This window comes from Colletotrichum fructicola (genome assembly GCF_000319635.2).
Source record: "Colletotrichum fructicola Nara gc5 chromosome Unknown KSG_Nara_v1_contig02, whole genome shotgun sequence".
Classification (NCBI taxonomy): Eukaryota; Fungi; Ascomycota; class Sordariomycetes; order Glomerellales; family Glomerellaceae; genus Colletotrichum; species Colletotrichum fructicola.
In genome coordinates, this window is record NW_027094052.1 from 4416020 (window position 1) to 4434404 (window position 18385).

Consider the following 18385-nt stretch of genomic DNA (forward strand, 5'->3'; position numbering starts at 1 on the left):
ATCCTTATCACTTTCTACTTGCCCTATGTTCACTAGCTCTTTTTTTTCTTTCGCATGGCTACGAAATCCGCTTAACGGACTTTCTGGGTGGTTATAATGCGTGTAGCCTGATAAGTGTCCGCCTCCAATCCGTACCCAACTGAACGACCGCGTAATGGCAAATCCCATTGAGTTTTCCATGCTTATCATATCTTGGGACGAGGCCGTACCACATGGCCAAATCCAATCAGGGTCTCAGCCTCGGATCCTGCAGGTGCTGCTTTCATGCAGATCATGGCGCGGGGGCACAGGGATGCAACGCTTTTCAAAGGGACGTTATTCCCTTTGCTTAAGGGTCTGCGGAGAAGGTGCCACAGTGCTGGTGTGCGAGCTGTAAGTGTCCCTTTTTTTTTTTTTTTTTTTTTTTTTTTTTTTGGAAGTCTTTGAAGGTGAAAATTTTTTTTGGCCAGACTCCGGTGCAGCAGACCACATATATCAAGAACGAGCTCCTGTTTTTCCGTCGAAGTCGATGGTCGAACGGTTTGCTGTTCGTCTACCTTCCTAGGCTATCCGGCCTTCTCGGTGTGGGACTTTCAACACTCCTAAATGCTGTTTTCACTTGGGTCTGATGCATTGAGTCGCTCGTTTTTTTATCACGTCGTAGTGACCACTTGACGATAATATCGACAAAAAAAAAAGTAGCGGTGTCGACAAGATAACAGTAGGAATAACCAGAGGTGTGTGGTAGCAGCTTATTCGCAGCGGCGGTTGCTGGCCGCGTGGAACATGAGACAGCATCTCACCTGACTGATTTCTGGGTACCTCACTATTCTGGCTGCTAGCCGTTGCATTTGTTGGCCGACGATTCACTGACAGCCCAGCCAAGTTGGAGCACTGCCACATTCACCACAAGCAAACGCATTGATGGGCCGAACGAGTACCGCCGTATCCGTAGACGGGCTCAATGAGACGGCCGTCCAGCTCTTGAACGGAGCCGGAGGTGGGGCCTACATTATTGCCGTCACAGCCGCTTCTTCCGTCTCTCTTCGCCTTCTAACCGGCATATTGTGCGTCAGCTCTGGTCTGAAAACCGGTGCCTGTTCCAACATGTCCTGGGGACGTCGGGTGCGAAGCGGGAAACACGGAGGAACAGGGTTGGCAGGGGGTTGAGAAGCACCAACCGGGGGAACGAGAGACGTACCCGCTTTTACGCGAATGCTGCGATACATCAGCTGCGGTGGCTTGCGGTGCAGGCGAATGGGGGAAGCCTTGATACAAAAATGTCATTGGGGCTGGTCGTTGGTTTCCGGAACCCGAAGCACCATGTGAGACAGGGACAGTTTGGGGGCTGGATTGTTTTGTTTTGTTCATTAGTTTTACTGGATGATTGAATCAGCCTCCTCCGTACGAGTGTTAAATGCAATTCACAGAGAACTCTGGGAACAGAATAAACGCATCGTGTGTCGGGGGAAGGCAGAATGAGTTCAATAATAAGTAGGTACTCACAAATAGTCATTAACGAATACGGCCTCAACAAGACACTACAGCTTTACCAAGACCAGCGGCGTGCCGCCCAGAGACTTGGTCGAATAAGCCATTTCAGGCTAGAGTCACGAGCACAGCGAAATTTAGGCTTTGGGGCCACCTTTTCTGCCCACCTCACCTCCCCTCCCCAGCTGCAGGTGTTCCACGCCCAGTGTTTGCGGCTGCTACGGTGCAACCTCGCCCGCCCTGGGCTCCCTCCCTCAGCAAGCAGCAGGGGAAGCTCGCAAGTCGCAGATGTTCTGCCGCGCACGCGCACGCGGCTTGGCTCTTTCCCATCCAATCCATCCGCCCGTTCCATCCCATCCCACCCAAAGGCTGGCCACCCTCCTTCACATATCTTCTTCCCCCAACATCGCCACGTTCTCCCGGGTGGCACGCCTTTTTCTATCCACTCATTATCCATCAGTACCTGTCCACTTCCTTCACACACAACTTTGTCCAACCATCCATCCTTCATCCACACGACTGCCTACCTTGACAGCCTTCGACCGAGGCCCTATCGCATTCATTCTTTCGCTTCGGATCGCGCGAGCCCCCAGCTTCGCTGAACCTCATCAACGACCGTTCGACTACGACCGTCGACCTACCTAATTCAATCACTCCATTCGGGATCCTCCAAACCGCTCCCACCACATTACCATAATGGCCGACCACGATAAGCCCCCCGCGTATGGCGGCCCCCCTCCTCCCCAACATCCTCAACAAGCCTACCAAGGCTACGGCTCTCCTCCGCCCCAGGGCCCCGGAGGATACGGCACTCCCCCGCCCGGCCAGCAGCCCTACTACTCTCCCGGCCCCGAGATGGGCTACCCGCAAGGCCCCTACCCGCCTCCCGGCCAGTACCCCCCGGGACAATATCCTCCAGGACAATACCCCCCGGGCCCTTACGGCCCTCAAGCGCAGTACGGTCCCCCGGGCGGCCCTGGATACCCGCCGCAGGGCGGCTACTACCAAGACAACCGAGGCGGCGGCGGCGGTAGCGGCATCATGGCTGGTCTGCTGGGTGCGCTTGCCTGTTGTTGCTGTCTCGACTGCTTGTTCTAAACGCGCGCTGTGCCATTCGCGATTGCGACCGACCGACTTGTTATCGATACCCAACAGATGCGATCAGACTTGAGAGGAAGGGAGAGACTTGCTGCGAGCTGAGCCAAGGGCATGGCATTGAGTTCTGGCAAAAGACAGCAGACCGGTTCACGGGGTTAGGGACAAGAGGGCAAAGTGTGATCAGCATTGGTTTGCATTAGGACATGCATTTCGTCGCACGGCGTCAACGGTGAAAGGGATATTACACGCACACGAAAACCGCAGTTATGGAGAGCCGGGTGGGAAGCGCTTCCAGAGAGAAATGGCCTCGATTTCCTGGGTTCTCCGTTGCGGGGGTTTTTTTTTTTTTTTCCTTAGTATTGGTATCAGTTAGGAGGGGTTTGAGATCCCGTTGTACGTAAGTCGCGTCGTCTTGAAGACGTCGTTACGACAGTCAGCCGAAACCTTCCGGTATAATTTCATCACGTCGTGACTTTACTCAAAATGCCCCTCCAGGTCGTGAACAGAGTTTTGAACAGAAGGCGAGCTTGGTGCGGGGTTGAGTCGTTCTCTGGTTTCCGAGCTGGAATTCGGGTGGCTTGGTCTAGGTGTGACGGAGTCATTCCTGGCACACGCCACCGCAGCTGGTTCGGAGCTCACGGATGAAAGCCACAAGAACACCTCCCAAAATTTTAGGCACGGATGACGGGGCGTCTTGTACAGGCAAGCATTGTGTGTGTTTATGCAACATTGAAATTGGGAGGGGGGTAACTTTCTACTACTCTACGCTCTTGTACAGCTCATCAAAGTCACGCTGGATGTTGGCCACGCAGTCGTTGGAGTAAATCATCTTCTGCACCTCGGGGGAGGCCCACTTATCCGGCACGGTGCCGCCCTTCTTCTCCTTGAACATGCGGTCACGCTCCTCCTTGGCCTTACCCTCGCCGAGATGCAGCTGCTTGCCGGAGAGGAAGGCCATGTTGACCAGCTGCGAGCACCAGTCCCGGCGGGAGAGTTCGTAGGCCTTGAGGCACTTTCGGAGAGTCGCGGGCGAGGTGTCCGGGGCGCGGGCGAGGACCTCGGCGACGACGGAGCCGTCCTCGATGGCCATTGCGGCGCCCTGGCTGAGGTGGGGGAGCGTCGGGTGGCAGGCGTCGCCGAGGAGGGCGACGGGCCCGGCGGAGTGGACCCACGAGGGCAGGGGCTTGTGCATGCGCAGACGCCATTCGCAAACCTGGCCGTCCGGGACGAGGTTGAGCATGCGGTGGACCAAGGGGCAGAAGTCGTGGAAGACGTTGAGCATGGCCGTCTTGGAGCCCTTTGTTGTGTAGGTTGCGTTGGTCGAGGCGGCGAAGTTGGAGTCGGGCTGGGTGGTGGAGAGGTTGTAGATGGTGTGGGAGGAGACGGGGTAGGCGATGATGTGGCGCTTCTCACCGATCCAGCGCACGACGTCGTCCGAGTCGAGGAGGGCGAGGAGTTCGGGGTCGTCGGCCATCTGCTCGCGGGTGAGCATGATGCGGTAGGCGGCCTGGCCCGTGTCCTCCTCCTCGCCCTTCTCGCCGATGGACTCGAGGAGTTCGGTGCGGACGATGCTCTTGATGCCGTCGCAGGCGAGGAGCACGTCGGCTTCTACCGAGTACGCTTCGCCGTCGCGCGGTTGCACTGTGAACTTTGGCTTCGGGTCGAACGAGTCGACAGACACGAGTGAGGTCGCAAAGTGGAACGTGATTGCGGACTCCTTCTTGCACGCATCGTACATGCGACCAGCCAGGGACGAACGGTGTCCGTTGCAGTGCGGGTAGCCATAGAGCTCGCGGATGTTGGGCATGTCGACGTGAGCGAGCTCGACGTTGGTTGATCCCTCTGTTTTCCTGTGTTAGCCGAGTCGCGTGACTACTACTTGGACAAGTGGTTCATTACGTCTGATGCTTGAGCCCTTTACGTCTGTGGCCTCCTTCTCGATCTCGGGCCAGCAGCCTAGGCGGTCAAGGGTTCGAACGACGTTCGGGGGCATTTGGATACCGGCGCCGACGAAACCAAGGGTTGATGCTGTCTCGTAGACATCAACATACTTGAATCCCTTCTTGGCGAGCGCGAGAGCAGCGCCCAAACCGCCCATGCCTGCGTTGAGCGCGTGTTAGTCGCGAGGTTGACTTGAGGTATTGCGGGAGGAAACATGCATACCAGAGCCGATGACGGCGATCTTCAAATCTTTCGGGTCTGCCATTGTGTCTGCAATAGTGTCGGAGTGTGGCTCTGAAGAACAGGCGAAGAAGAGAAGCTCAGTGCGACTGCGCAGGTAAATATGATTATCGAGACAACGGCGTCCGGATTTTCCGCAACAGCTATCCTTGAGGCAGTTTATGAAGTCCGCCGGTCCTGGAGCCTCACAGGGGGAATGTGGGGGATCTGAGCAAGCTCGGGGTCCATAATCGGCTGGAGAAGCGGGGAAGCTCGCGACAATGAGGGGATGTTCGATGTCTTCTCTGCCTTTTTGAAATTTGGTAACGGGCCCGGGATCGAGAGACGGGAATGCGACAGACGCTGGTTGGGTGGGATTGGCCGATTAACCAACTGCCGGTGCGCCGAAGGTGTAGTGGGGGTAATGCGAACTTTCTGGATATCGCCGAACCCCAAATCGGGCGGTCAGCGTTGAACGTTTAACCAGCTGAAGAAGTTCATCATGTGCGACGATGGTGTTGGCAGTGGACCGGTTGGAATCAGCCTCCGGAGTCGAAAGCCGGCATGCACAGCGTTGTTGCTGATGAATAACGTCTAAGGGTTGTGCATCTGGTTATGCAGGTTGGCTAGCGCCGTGGTTGACAGCGGCGATTGTGTCCGTGTTGGCGGTTGACAGCGGGATCGTGGTCTGTTGGGGAGCGGGGGCGCGCCTTCCAGGTTTGGGGAAAATGCCCGCGTTCGGCGACAGAACGGAGGGAGGGCCGAAGTGTTGTCGTCATTCGCGAGAAAACGGCACGGTGCCCCGATCCCGGGACTCTTTCGATTTGCCTTGCTCCAGCGCCGATGTGGAGCGCGATGATGGCTCCCCTAACTCCCCTGCGCTTGTGCCTGACCGCGCATGTCGGGTAGGACCCTCGGGCAGCTGGAAGGCTGAAGGGAAGAAGGGCCGGGACTGGTCGACGGCCGATGGATGATGGGCGGAGGGTGGTATGCAGGAAAGCTAGATAAGTAGCCACCGTCGTAAATATCAGGCTTGGGGTGGTCAGTGTCAATTCCCAGCTCCCTCATTGGGACACCTCATGTGACTGGTGTTGTCGGGGTACTATGTATTCTGCCAAGGAACGAGTTCTTACGGGCCAATACGCGTAAGAACTTGTCAAAGTCAGACCTTCACGATGCCGTCTTCAAGGTGTTGGTGACGCAACGCCTGCCCACCCGCCGGTATGTGGCTCAGCCCATAAATTCCCATGCTCGGTCTAAGGCGCAGTGTCATCTCGGCGAAAGCTTCGCTGTCCGAAGACGCCAAGGCAATCAAGCAGTGCACAACCCGCCTCCTGCGGAATCCAACGGTCGGTTGGTGAGAGATCGCAACCTCGTCTGTCGTCTGGTGCTCCAGTTTGTCGGCGAGTCACTCCCGGCTTGTCGCACAGCCACGCATGTTCGCCTCCTAGCCACGACCAAGGCATTGTTGTCCAGTAAGCATGTCTGGGTGGGGAGAGTTCGTTGACGCTTCGCCTTAAGCGTACAAGGTGCTCCTGGTTCCATCGAAGCTTGCGACCAGCATTGAGACGCCAGACGCCACCGCCAATGGAACTGGTGCTACCGAGTAACCGTAGCGTACCGGGTTCCTGTGTGAACTGGTATTTGGAAGATCGTACATAGTAAGTCAAGCCAAGAACAACACACAAATAAACCGACGACAATGACCTTCAGCCGATCCGTCTCATAGATCTGAGCGTTTCATTCGATCTACGAGCACAAACAAAGCCAGGGTCTCTTTCTGGGGTGCCAGAGTCTTGGATCAAGGAAACAAGCTGGTTCGGTCAATTGGATTATTGTGGTTAGATAGGATGAAGCGCGCGCTGATCTATTTCTGCATCTGCGGCGGGAGGGTGGGTTGTGAGAGCGATGGTGCACAAGTCTACGCAGTACAGTCTACAGAGGCACAGAGGAGAGGCCGCGCGCACCAGAGACGGCGGGAGCGACAGAGAGACAGCTGTTCACTGGGTTGCAGCAGCCCAGCCCAGTCGATGGAGAAATCCAGTCCGTGGCAATGATCCCCTCAACCCCTGCCCAGCCAGAGCGTGGGAGACGACAAATGATTGGGCCAGAGGTCACCGTAGCAGTGCCAGAGAGATGGCGAACCGTGGCGGGACCCCACTATTGTCCCGCTGAGTTGCAGGGGTCTGTTTCGTTTGACGCGACGGGACAATGAAGCCGCTGATGTCACCAACTGCAAGGCCTCACAAGCGACGCATTTTTATCCCTACCACCACGGTCGATTGCCTCTGTGCCTCTGCAGCAACTGAAGCAGCTGCAGCCGCCCCTGTCGCGGCCCCGTCCAGGTTTTGTCCCTGCACCCACCCAGCCAATCAACGACCCGCAACTGTTCTGCTCAAACCATTTGGCGACCTTCTTGGCGCCTCCCTCTTCACTGTCGTCTGTGCCTCCAGTTCCTGTCCATCTTTATTTCTTCTGTTCGACGCAAAAGACAGACTGGGGGCAGCGACAAAAAGAGGACACCCCTCTGGCTTCAAGAACCTCAACGTTGCCTTTGCCGACGGTCTCGCCGACACGACCCCTACTTAGACCTCTCTCAACTACTGCCATCTTCGACGACAACGCAATGTTCTCCCGATTGTCCTTGTGACCGGCACTTTATCTCGACCTCACCTCGAACCCTCCACTCGCCGCCGACCACGACGACCTTTAACCCCTTTACACCGCCCTACTCGACGTCCCTAAATCCTGCCCACGAACCTCACAAAACCCAAGCACCGCATTTATTATACGCATACCGAAACATACTCTTGGCTGCGAAGATAATCCAAAATGTCGGCTACCCCGACAACGGCGTCGGAGACGACGTCTCTCGCGTCGTCTCTGGCGTCTTCAGTGGCCTCGTCGCTGTCTACCGCCCTTTCTGCCACGATATCGGCGACGTTGAGTAGCAATGGTACAATCACCACCTCATCGGCATCGTCAACAACAGCATCAATATCTACTTCTGCAACTGCCAATCCTATCGGTGCCGCGCAAAGGTCCCAGGGCATGACCCTTCTCGGTTTCCTCACTGCCTTGGCCACCGGTTTGACGGTCTTTGGAATTCAGGTCCTCGCCTTCCTTCTTCTACGAAATAAGTTGGCACGTATTTTGTGAGTACTCCTCTGTCGTCCTTTGGACAAGCAGTCACTGACTTCTCACAGCAAACCAAAGACATACTTAGTCCCCGAGCGAGAGAGAACAGATTCTCCGCCGGCTGCGCCATGGAATCTGATCAGCACTTTGTTAAAATTTAGTGACCGTGAAGTCATCAAGAAGTGTGGTCTTGACGCCTACTTCTTCCTGCGATATCTCAGGGCTCTTCTGACAATCTTCATTCCGATTGCTTGTGTGGCGATTCCCATTCTGATTCCGCTCAACTACAGCGATGGCAGGGGTCATGATTTTCTGAATGACGTGGAATCGAACTCAACAAACAGCACCAACAGTACTTCGTCTACCTCGCGGCTGCTGGTTAGAAGCCTGCAGCTTTACATTCGAGCCGAATCGGACAGCAATTCTACGGAAGACAGCATACCGACAGGACTGGATACGCTAGCCTGGGGAAATGTTGGACGAAATCATACAAATCGTTACTGGGCTCACTTGGTCATTGCGATACTGGTCATTGTCTGGGCGTGCACCGTTTTCTTCTTTGAGCTACGAGTATACGTCAAGGTCCGCCAGGATTATCTTACCAGTGCCGAACACCGACTTCGCGCATCAGCTACAACCATTCTTGTTAGCGGTATACCTTCCAAATGGCTCACCGAGGAAGCATTACTCGGCCTCTTCGACGTCTTCCCTGGCCAGATCCGCAATATCTGGTTGAATCGGAACCTCAGCCGCCTGCTCGAGAAAATCCAGCTTCGTGAGAAAATTCACCTGAAACTCGAAGACGCTGAAACCGAGCTCATTAAAGCTGCAAAGAAGAAGCAGCTGAAACGACGCAAGAAGGAGGAGAAAGCTGCTAGAAAACAGTCAAAGTCTAAGGGACCGACCAAGCAGGAGGAACTCCTTAGGAGGCAACGGGAGGACGAGGAAGCCCGGAAGATGGCCGAGGGCAATAACGGAATCAGCTCTGGCGAGCACGAGGAAGTCCCTCATGATATTGGCGCCGTCATGGACGAGGAAGACTCCAAGTCGAGACGCTCCAGGCGATCAAGCTCGTCGTCGTCAAGCTCTTCTGAAGACGGTGATCGTCCCCAATCCAAGGGCTTTGGGCTCAGCGTCATTGGAGATGGATTCACCAAAGTCGGAAAGGGGCTGCTCGGGGGTGTTACCAAGGCGCAAAAAGAAATCAAGGAGTTTGGTCAGGACGTCGAAGATACTGTCGAGACGACCAATGGATTTGCGATGCTACAGCCCAACGACCGCCCCCGCAAGGTTCAGATCTTGGCTGAAGGAGAACGACCTATGACAGCCAAGAGCGTCCGCAGCAACGGAGAGCAGCTGAAGCCGACCCCGACCGCCGACACCCACAAGACTCACTCCCGTCATGCATCCGCTGCTACTCAAGATACGTCAGGCCCCAAGAACAGCTACGAGCCGTTGGGCAATGGCAACACCGTGCGGAAAGTAAGCAACTTGGATCATATGTACGATCAGGAAACTCGGAAATTCTGGCAGTTTTGGAAAGCCCCGGCCGGTGGCTACGCATCGCCCATTCCCCAAGGATATAACTCCGGTGAATTCCCTTTCAACCAGCCAAAGGACAAGACGTTTTGGCAGGTGATCAAGTCCTTCATTCCATTCATGGGCGACGACGGCGAGGATCCTATAGAGTACCCTCCGTGGAGTGAAATTGGCGACGACTACACGAAGATCCTGGACGACGAGGCAGAGTGGCGCAAATGGCTGAGGGATAAGGATCGCCCAACCCATCGCTTGCCGCGCTGGGGCTTCCCTGACTGGCTCGCTTGGCTCACGTTTGGACGCAAGGTTGATACCATTTATTGGTGTCGCCAAGAGCTCGCCCGGTTGAACGTCGAGATTGACGATGACCAAGCCCATCCCGAGCGCTATCCTCTGATGAATTCTGCTTTCATCCAGTTCAACCACCAGGTCTCGGCTCATATGGCTTGCCAAAGCTTGATGCATCACGTTCCTAAACACATGTCTCCAAGGATCAACGAAATCTCGCCTAAGGATGTCATTTGGGACAACATGGCCATGGAATGGTGGGAGGAGTCTCTCCGATCAGGCGTTGTCACAATCATCGTCACGGTGATGGCCTTCTTCTGGGCCATTCCTATCGCCTTCTCGGCTACGCTTGCGAACGTCGACTCCCTCATCGAGAAATTTCCTTGGCTTAGCTGGATCAAAGACAGCCCGAGCATCAAGAAACTCGCTGGTGCTATTGCCGGTGTCTTGCCCGCGATTCTGCTCGCCCTCCTGCTTGTCATTGTTCCGCTCATTTTGGAACAGCTTGCAATGGTCCGGGGCGTCAAGACCGGTACTCAAAGAGCCGAGTTTGTTCAACGATTCTACTTCGTCTTCTTGTTCATTCAAGTCTTCCTTGTCGTTTCGATCACATCCTTCTTCGTTGCGTCAGCAGATGAGTTTCTCCAGAAATTTGAGCAGTTGCAAAGCGTGACTTTCATTCTCGACACGCTGGCCACGAACCTGCCGAAAGCCGCCAATTATTTCTTCTCCTACATGATGCTGCAGGCGTTGTCTGTGAGCTCCGGTACGCTGCTTCAGATTGGCGCCCTCATCACATGGTATCTCTTGGCTCGTATTCTCGACTCTACAGCTCGAGCCAAGTGGAAGAGAAATACCACACTCTCGACCATTTCTTGGGGACAATTCTTCCCTGTGTACACCAACTTTGCATGCATCGGTCTCATTTACAGCGTTGTTGCACCGCTGATCTCGCTGTTCGCTGTTCTCACGTTTAGTTTGCTGTGGTTCGCTCAGCGTTACAGCATGCTTTACGTCACGCGCTTCGAGACCGATACAGGTGGTGTTTTGTATCCTCGTGCCATCAACCAGACTTTCACGGGATTGTACGTGATGGAGGCTTGTTTGGCGGGCTTATTCTTCATAGTGGTTGACCAGCACGGTAACAACGTTGCAACCGCTCAGGGTGTCATCATGTTGGTCGTACTGGGCTTCACGATGCTATACCAGATATCGCTCAACTCTGCATTCTCGCCGCTTTTCCGATTCTTGCCCATCACAGTGGAGGACGAGGCCGTTATCAGAGACGAGGCGTTCCAGCGCGCTCAAAACCGACGCCTCGGGCTCATCGACGATGACGAGGATGACGAAAAGACGCCAATGCGGAATGGAGGTGGCGCAATTTCGGATCCTCGCGGCATCGAACTCCAAAAGCTTAACGACGGTGGCCCGCAACGCAAGAACTCGACTATGCGTCGTGTGAAGAACGTGGGCCACTGGGCGAAGGAAGGAGGCAAACATCTCCGCTCTAAGACGTGGAATATGGGCCCAGCTTCCGTCAAGACTGCCGCTGAATACCGACGTCACCAACGCGACAAAGATCTCGAGGCTCAACGGGCACTCGGAGAAGCGCTTTATGGCGGGTTCCACGACGAAATCGAAGACTTGACGCCCGAGGAGCGTGATGTACTCGTTAGAAACGCGTTTCAGCACTACGCTCTTCGGGCGCGAGCGCCAGCGGTATGGATCCCCCGTGACGACATCGGGATCAGTGACGACGAGATCAAGAGGACGAAGGAGTTTAGCGAGCATATCTGGATCAGTAACGAGGGCACAGCGCTTGACAGCAAGGTCCGCGTGGTGTACGGGGCGAACCCTCCAGACTTTTCAGAGGTCGACATCATCAACCTCTAATGAGGCCTCGTGTTTTTATATAATGAACATGTGCATATACCCAGCGGGCGTTAGGGGGAAGGGAACTTAGCATTAGAAGAGAAAAGCAACTAGCAAGAGTTATACTTGAAATACAGCCAGTTCAATTCGTATCTCGTCAATCGCTCTCAATGAACACATGCCAAACAACTCCAACTGACATGGTCGTTAACTTGTGAATGAAAGCCGAAGGTTTGGCCCAAGGTCTGTTAGCTTATAAATCATTGAGACCAATGACGTGAGAGACTTGACGAAGATTTGGAGACGGACCTTCATCCGACGCGCGAGCGCCAACCCCCGCACGAGTGTGCCATTCCAACCTCGACTGCATCAGCCCTTTCCCTTTCCCCCCTAAACATTTCAGGTTCAGTGAGCACCTTTCGGTTATAACCACAACGAACAAGCACCGTATCGCTCCACGTCACAATATGACAAAGTCAGGCAAAGCCAAGGCCGTCGTGAACGGAACCACCGTCGCGGAGACGACGGAGTGGGAGGAGGTGGAGGGGAACGTGTACTTCCCGCCCTCGGCGGTCAAGTCGGACATCCTGGAGAAGACCTCGCACACGACGTTTTGCCCGTGGAAGGGGACTGCGGAGTACTACTCGCTCAAAGTCGGAGGTGAGTACCTATGGGCGCGGACGTTGTCTGGCTTGATTGGTTGCTGATAGTTTTCATCAGGTGACAAGCTCGAGAATGCGGCGTGGTACTATCCCACGCCCAAGGACGCGGCGAGCGAGATCAAGGACCATGTTGCCTTTTGTGAGTATCGAGGGTTGCGGTCCGTGATGGAGAGTCTGATGCTAATGAACGTGTAGACAAGAGCAAGGTTACGGTCTCTGTTGAGTAGGGGGCAAGAAGCAGTCTCGAGCTTAGGAGTTGAAATTTGGCGCACTCGTCAGGTGCCATGTCAAAGTGTATGAGTACTGCAACTTTGAGATATCACAAAATTCATCACCTGCAAACTCCGAGTGTTGCATTCAAGAACTTTTCTAGATCATCCAGTAGACCAGGGTATTCCTCTACATAAGTCATGACGCAAGGAAACTCATACTGGCCGTCTAGACCTCCACAATTTCGTTATCGTCGTCTTCAATCTCCTCCACCTTGGAGCCGTTCGTCAACTGCTTCTGCTCTCCCTCACCTTCTTCAGGCGCTTCGTCGCTCATGATGACCTGCACCAGACGGTCGCAAGTGTCCTTGACGCCCTCGTCTTCCACACGCAGATGCGTTTCTCGGATGATGGGGTACACTTTCACCCTCCTCATCAGGTCGCGAGCTTCGCGCGTGGTGGTGAGAAGCAACAGGGTCTCGATGTGTGTCTGGATGATTCTCGGGTCTGAGTCGCGCTTCTTGTCGGGGGGAAGAAGTTGCAGATCGGGCAACATGCCCATCGTGTCTTCATCGTCGTACTCTTCATTACCGGTAATGGGGAGCAGGATGTAAGGCAAGATATCGACCTCATCCTCATCAAGGAAGGTGGGGTGGAACTGGATCTCGAAGGCGACGTTCTTGATGGTACTTGCCACGCCCTTGCGGCGGATCTCAGAGGCATGCTCTGTGAAGACCTTGAGCTTGGTGATGGGGATGACCTCGTCATAGTCCTGACGGGTAACGAAGTGCTGGCGGACTTCGGCATGCTTAGTGAGGTCGGCGAAGAGGTAAGCGAGGTAGTCGTAGTCCGCGTCCTTGTTGTAGCCCTTCTCCTTGACGAAAAGATCAATGAGCTGGTTGAGTACGAGTTGGTTGGACTTGAGCTCCTCGGGTGGCGTCTGCTTTCTGGTGACGATGGTCTTGAGACCGTCATACTTTGCTAGGTTGGCCAAGAGCATGGCCATCAGGTTGGCGTTTGGCTCGTTGGGCTTCACTATCAGATCCGCAACTTCTCCGATGAACTTGTCATCTTTGGCAACATTTTCCAAGACATCCTTCTCTGCCGTCAAGTTGACGAGAATGGTGAGGACATGTTCTGCGATTTTCTGAAAATGAATGAGTGTCCGTACACAGCCGACATAGGAAGGCCAGTGTCTAGCTTACAGGGTGGTCTTTGACTAGGAACTTGAGGTGCTTGATTGGCGTCAAGCTCTCAGTCTTGAAAATGGCCGGTTGCGCTTGCGAGTAACCGACAAGATTCTCAACGGCCAATTTCCTAATTTGCGGGTTGGGATGGGCGATGAAGCCCACGAGCTGTTGCGAATAAGCTGAGTCCTTCAGGCCCGAGGATTGGTCTCATACCTCCTCTAGTTCTGTCGGCATTTTGGAGAATTTTGTGGTGTAGCTTTCTGCGAAATGGAGGAGGTTTCTCACAGGAATACCAACTTTTAAATGCTGTTCCAAGGAAATTGTCTCGCCTTCGTTGTAAGACAGACCGGGAGAGTCACTCGCAGAAGCTTTTTGGTGGGGTGTTGTGGCGGGGCACTCGTTATGGCTCGCCCCGATGAAGTCAAAGCCCAGGGGATTGATTGGCCTAAAGACCGCCTTGACCCACTGTAAGCCGGTCCAGGGTTCTGGGCTAATCAGGCGCGGGGCAATCGATAAGAAAATCAAAAATTTCCAGGCTCACAAGAAAAAAAAAAAAAGAGGCACCGCCAATCCCGCCCCGTCGCTCTCCGCCACGACTGTTCGAGTCCAAATCTGATCAAAATGGGCAAGGCGACGACCCCGACCGACCGCCAATCGCGCAGGCACAACCCTCTGCAGGACGATATCCTGGCCACAGGTCCTTTGAAGAGCAAGGTTTCCAAGAAGAAGAAGGGCAAGGATGGCGACGAGGGCAATGGCGACCACTTCGTCGATGCGACCCGCAGTCGCACCATTCTGAGGCTGGGCCGAGAGCTTGCGGACGAAGATGCGCCTGCGAAGCCCGAAGCCTCTGCGAAACCGGGTGTCGATCTCTTCGGCATCGAGTCAAGATATGGGGTCGATGTTGGTGGCGACGAGCAGACATACGAGGAGGAGGAGGCCTGGGGCGAGGAGGACGAGGTCGTGGAGGAGATTGAGATTGATCCGGAGGACCTTGAGACCTACCGCAAATTCCTGCCCGAGGCCGAGGAGGATCCTGCGGACATGCTGAACGATGCCGGTTGGGGAAGCAAGGGCGGTGACGAGGATATGGCTGGTGGCGGCACCAACCTTACCGAGCTCATCCTCGAGAAGATTGCGGCGCATGAGGCTGCCGAAGCCAGGAAAGCAGCGGGCGTGCCCGTGGATGACGTCGACTACCAGCTTCCTCCTAAGGTCATCGATGTTTATACGAAGTGAGTGTTTCGACTTCCCAGCCCCGGAGCTCGTCGCTAACAGGACCTAGGATCGGCCAGATTCTGTCGCGATACAAGAGTGGCCCCTTGCCGAAGCCTTTCAAGATCCTGCCGACCCTGCCGCACTGGGAGGACATCGTTGAGGTCACTGAACCCCAGAAATGGACGCCGAACGCTGTGTACCAGGCGACGAGGATATTCTCTGCTTCCAAGCCGGCAGTGTGTCAGAAGTTCATGGAGATTGTTGTTCTCGACAAGGTCCGTGAGGACATTTACGAGAACAAGAAGCTAAATGTACACTTGTTCAACGCTCTGAAGAAGAGTTTGTACAAGCCTAGGGCGTTCTTTCTGGGTTTCTTGTTCCCGCTCCTGTCTAGCGGCTGCACCATTCGCGAGGCCCATATTGTTTCTGCTGTGCTCGCCCGAGTTTCGGTGCCGGTGCTCCACTCTGCAGCTGCTTTGAAGGGAATCACTGAAATGTGTGTTAAATTCTCTGCGAGAACCGTTCGAAACTGTACTGACATGGTCTTAGTGCCGCTCAAGAAGCCTCCGCTGGAACCGAGGGTGGTGGATCTGCCAACATCTTCATCAAGACTCTGCTTGAGAAGAAGTACGCCCTGCCGTACCAGGTTATTGATTCGCTCGTTTTTCACTTCATGAGATTCAGGAGTGTTGATCCTGCCTCCATCAAGGAGGGCCAGTCCTTCTCTGGAGATATGGTTAGGTCACTTCCTGTGGTTTTCCATCAGAGTTTGCTGGCATTTGCCCAGAGATACAAGAACGACCTGAGCGAGGATCAACGTGAGGCGCTTCTCGATTTGTTGTTGTCGCACGGCCACGCCGCTATTGCCCCGGAGATCAGGAGAGAATTGCTTGCCGGCAGAGGAAAGGGTGTAGCGATTGAGCAGAACGCTCCTTTTGACGGCGACGACACGATGCTTGTGGATTAACGAACTAAAAAATGGGAATGGGAGTTGGATCTTGGCCAGCCCCAGGGCATTATAAGGCGTTAGCAGGTTGATTTGATACCCGCAATCCTAATCGAACGGATTATGAGAAGCTGCGTTGTTTCAAGTGTGTATGACTTTCACGTGTGCTCTTTACAGGCAATTACTGGAGGAGTGTGTTGGCTGCTTCCCAGTACAGCTCAGCAAGGGCGCAGCAGGTGCGAACCATACTGGCCCTGCTCAACAGGTGCCTTCATCCACAGTCACCTGCATGATATGAAGAGCTTTTCAGTCTCCTGTTCGGTCCTGAAGGCATTCTCTACCATCTCTGCCACCTATGTATTCTTTTCGTCTCCAGACCGCGCGCGCCGACGTATCTGTAGCTTCTGCAGTATCCTTCCGCCTCGTCCGTCTTCTTCCTATCAGCCCAGCATCCATCCCTTGACCCTATATCATGTTCGGTGCTTGGGAATATGATAGCGTTTACGGAACGATGGCACGTCGAGGCTCAGGTTCCGACCCTCCTCTAGGCGCCGAGCCTTCTTCAATGTCCCTAACATCCTGCAGGCGAACGTGAGTAGACGCAAAAGCAATTGCAACCATTCATAGCTAACCAATTCTACAGTTCTTCGTCCCAAACGTTCCCTGAAACCCAGAGAGAGACCCAACGACTATCATTTAAAACAGCACTTCGACTCATAATACCTGACGGATCCATGGACACACCAGCCAGCTGGGATGGCTCAAGCACGCCGAAGCCAGCTTTGGCAGAGGGGTATTTCGGGAAACAGGCGATGCCAGGCTCACCAGCCACACCGCACTCAATGAATCGATCGACGCCCACATCAACGGCTTCCCAACAGTCACCAGGCAATTACTTAGCAACGCCGCAGCGAGGGTCTAACTTCGATCCCCCAAGACCACCCAAAGAAGGATTCGAATAGGTGTGGTTTCCAGAAGGGTATTGGGCGGAGCGAGAAGTCCGGAACGTATCCCGCAAAACCAGCGGCAACTTCTGGAAACGATCAAACAAATTGTCCAAATCTCGATACTCTGGGGCCAGCGAGCCTTCTAACTCTGAAGCGGAACCTTCACCTTTGACAATTATCAATCACGGGCCTTTGAGCCCGTCGTCAGAAGAAGCTCTCGTGCTGTCTTTGCAAAACCCCCGCGCTCCAAGCCACATTTGTGACCATCTGCCCAGCATCTCTTCAACTATGAATATCTCTCAGACACACACCGAAGAAATCGAGGTGAACATGAAGAATAATGGATCGGACACACCCCGCAGCTGGAAGTCCATAGGTACGTCCAGTACCAAAAGTCGCGGGGAATCTGCAAAGTTCAACTTATTCAAGAGTAAGCCTGTGAGTCGCAGGCACTGATATCCTTGGTTTTTACGTATCTGACTTGGAGCAGAAGACAGCTCCCGAGGAGCCGAGTGCACCACCCCACCCTCATCAAATTTCCGCAGCTTTGAAGAAGGTTGGAAGCTCGTCAGGTCTCAAGTCATTGAACTGGGGGTTCACCAAGGACGCCCCAAACAGCTCAAAATCCGGACAACGGTGGTTCGGAAAGTCACCTTGGCATCGCAGAGATTCCAATGACACTATCAGCAGCGTGACAAGTTCAGTTCGAGAGGTCTTGGCTGGCAGAACACCAGCTACCACCCCCGATCCCGAAACCTTTCTTCGTGAGTGAAGCCGTCCTGTGATTTCAGTACTGTGTAACTAACGCCATAATTCAGACCAATTAGACTACACCATGACCCCTTATCCAGCCGGAGTAAGTTCTCTCGATAATCGCTCATAGCTTGCGTGATTCTGACCTTTGGCGCAGGAAGCAACGCGGGTCAAGACGCCACCTCTACACGAAGACACCGCTGATGGGAGACCCCGAGGTTTCTTCGGGAATGTGATACCACCGGGAGGAGACGGCGACAGCTAGCATCCGGAACCTGCCTCTGGATTCGAGAGGAAGAAGGTGCAAGACTGTCATAAGCAGCTGCCCACAAAGCCCAAGGAATGGTGGGACGCAAAACCGGACCATCGGCCGCGGCCCAAGAAAACGATGAATGCCCAGCCATTCGAGTTTGACATACCAGAGCACCTACCGAGCAGCCCCATGTGCCCGACAAATCCTAAGCATCCATCCGGTGGCAAAGGGATGTGCGTCTATCATGGTAGAAGAAGAGAGGGTTCGCTACTTAAAGTTGGGCAGACTGTGAATGACAGGCGTCAGGGATCAGAGGTATCGATCACCTCAGAGAGAGATAATAGAGATTGAGAGTGTTTGTTGTCAAAGGTCTGAGGTATTGGTAAAGCAAAAAAACTCCGATTCGTGACCTACAGAACCCAGCACTCCTCCTTATGTAGCTGTCAGTGCAACATGTAGTTTTAGCAAGGCGGACTTCATTGTGGCTTTCCTGATGGTGTGGCGCAGGTGCCTGGGGTCTTTTCGTGGCTGGTGCTCCTAGCTAGCAACAGCTGTGAGGCTGGTCGCAACCCCAAAATTCGAGGCCCATCCTTACCTTCGCCAGCACTCGTCGCAGTCAATTCACCTCAATTCTACCTGGTT

The 18385-nt window shown here is 54.3% G+C and overlaps 7 protein-coding genes across 7 annotated transcripts; 5 read left to right on the forward strand and 2 right to left on the reverse strand.

The window, feature by feature from the left end:
* Positions 1-2166: 2166 nt before the first annotated feature.
* Positions 2167-2568, forward strand: CGGC5_v003980 (uncharacterized protein; the record flags this gene model as incomplete). The annotated part of the gene is made up of 1 exon (XM_032033221.1): positions 2167-2568. The coding sequence occupies one exon, from the start codon at positions 2167-2169 to the stop codon at positions 2566-2568; it is 402 nt and encodes a 133-aa protein (XP_031887563.1).
* A 757-nt stretch (positions 2569-3325) lies between these two features.
* On the reverse strand, positions 3326-4774 carry CGGC5_v003981 (FAD-dependent monooxygenase OpS4; the record flags this gene model as incomplete). The annotated part of the gene is made up of 3 exons (XM_032033220.1): positions 3326-4410; positions 4468-4668; positions 4732-4774. The coding sequence occupies 3 exons, from the start codon at positions 4772-4774 to the stop codon at positions 3326-3328; spliced, it is 1329 nt and encodes a 442-aa protein (XP_031887562.1).
* A 2786-nt stretch (positions 4775-7560) lies between these two features.
* RSN1-1 (Uncharacterized protein) lies at positions 7561-11586 on the forward strand (the record flags this gene model as incomplete). Its single annotated transcript, XM_032033219.1, has 2 exons — positions 7561-7883; positions 7935-11586. The coding sequence occupies 2 exons, from the start codon at positions 7561-7563 to the stop codon at positions 11584-11586; spliced, it is 3975 nt and encodes a 1324-aa protein (XP_031887561.1).
* Positions 11587-12032: 446 nt separating this feature from the next.
* Positions 12033-12454, forward strand: CGGC5_v003983 (uncharacterized protein; the record flags this gene model as incomplete). The annotated part of the gene is made up of 3 exons (XM_032033218.1): positions 12033-12225; positions 12286-12366; positions 12423-12454. The coding sequence occupies 3 exons, from the start codon at positions 12033-12035 to the stop codon at positions 12452-12454; spliced, it is 306 nt and encodes a 101-aa protein (XP_031887560.1).
* A 211-nt stretch (positions 12455-12665) lies between these two features.
* Positions 12666-13860, reverse strand: CGGC5_v003984 (Protein HGH1-like protein; the record flags this gene model as incomplete). Its single annotated transcript, XM_032033214.1, has 3 exons — positions 12666-13583; positions 13642-13791; positions 13840-13860. 3 exons carry the CDS (start codon positions 13858-13860, stop codon positions 12666-12668), a joined length of 1089 nt encoding a protein of 362 aa, XP_031887693.1.
* Positions 13861-14247: 387 nt separating this feature from the next.
* On the forward strand, positions 14248-15811 carry CGGC5_v003985 (Uncharacterized protein; the record flags this gene model as incomplete). The annotated part of the gene is made up of 3 exons (XM_032033213.1): positions 14248-14861; positions 14912-15340; positions 15394-15811. The coding sequence occupies 3 exons, from the start codon at positions 14248-14250 to the stop codon at positions 15809-15811; spliced, it is 1461 nt and encodes a 486-aa protein (XP_031887694.1).
* A 1214-nt stretch (positions 15812-17025) lies between these two features.
* CGGC5_v003986 (uncharacterized protein) lies at positions 17026-17755 on the forward strand (the record flags this gene model as incomplete). The annotated part of the gene is made up of 4 exons (XM_066151215.1): positions 17026-17175; positions 17228-17501; positions 17556-17593; positions 17648-17755. The coding sequence occupies 4 exons, from the start codon at positions 17026-17028 to the stop codon at positions 17753-17755; spliced, it is 570 nt and encodes a 189-aa protein (XP_066009432.1).
* Between the last annotated feature and the right edge of the window lie 630 nt (positions 17756-18385).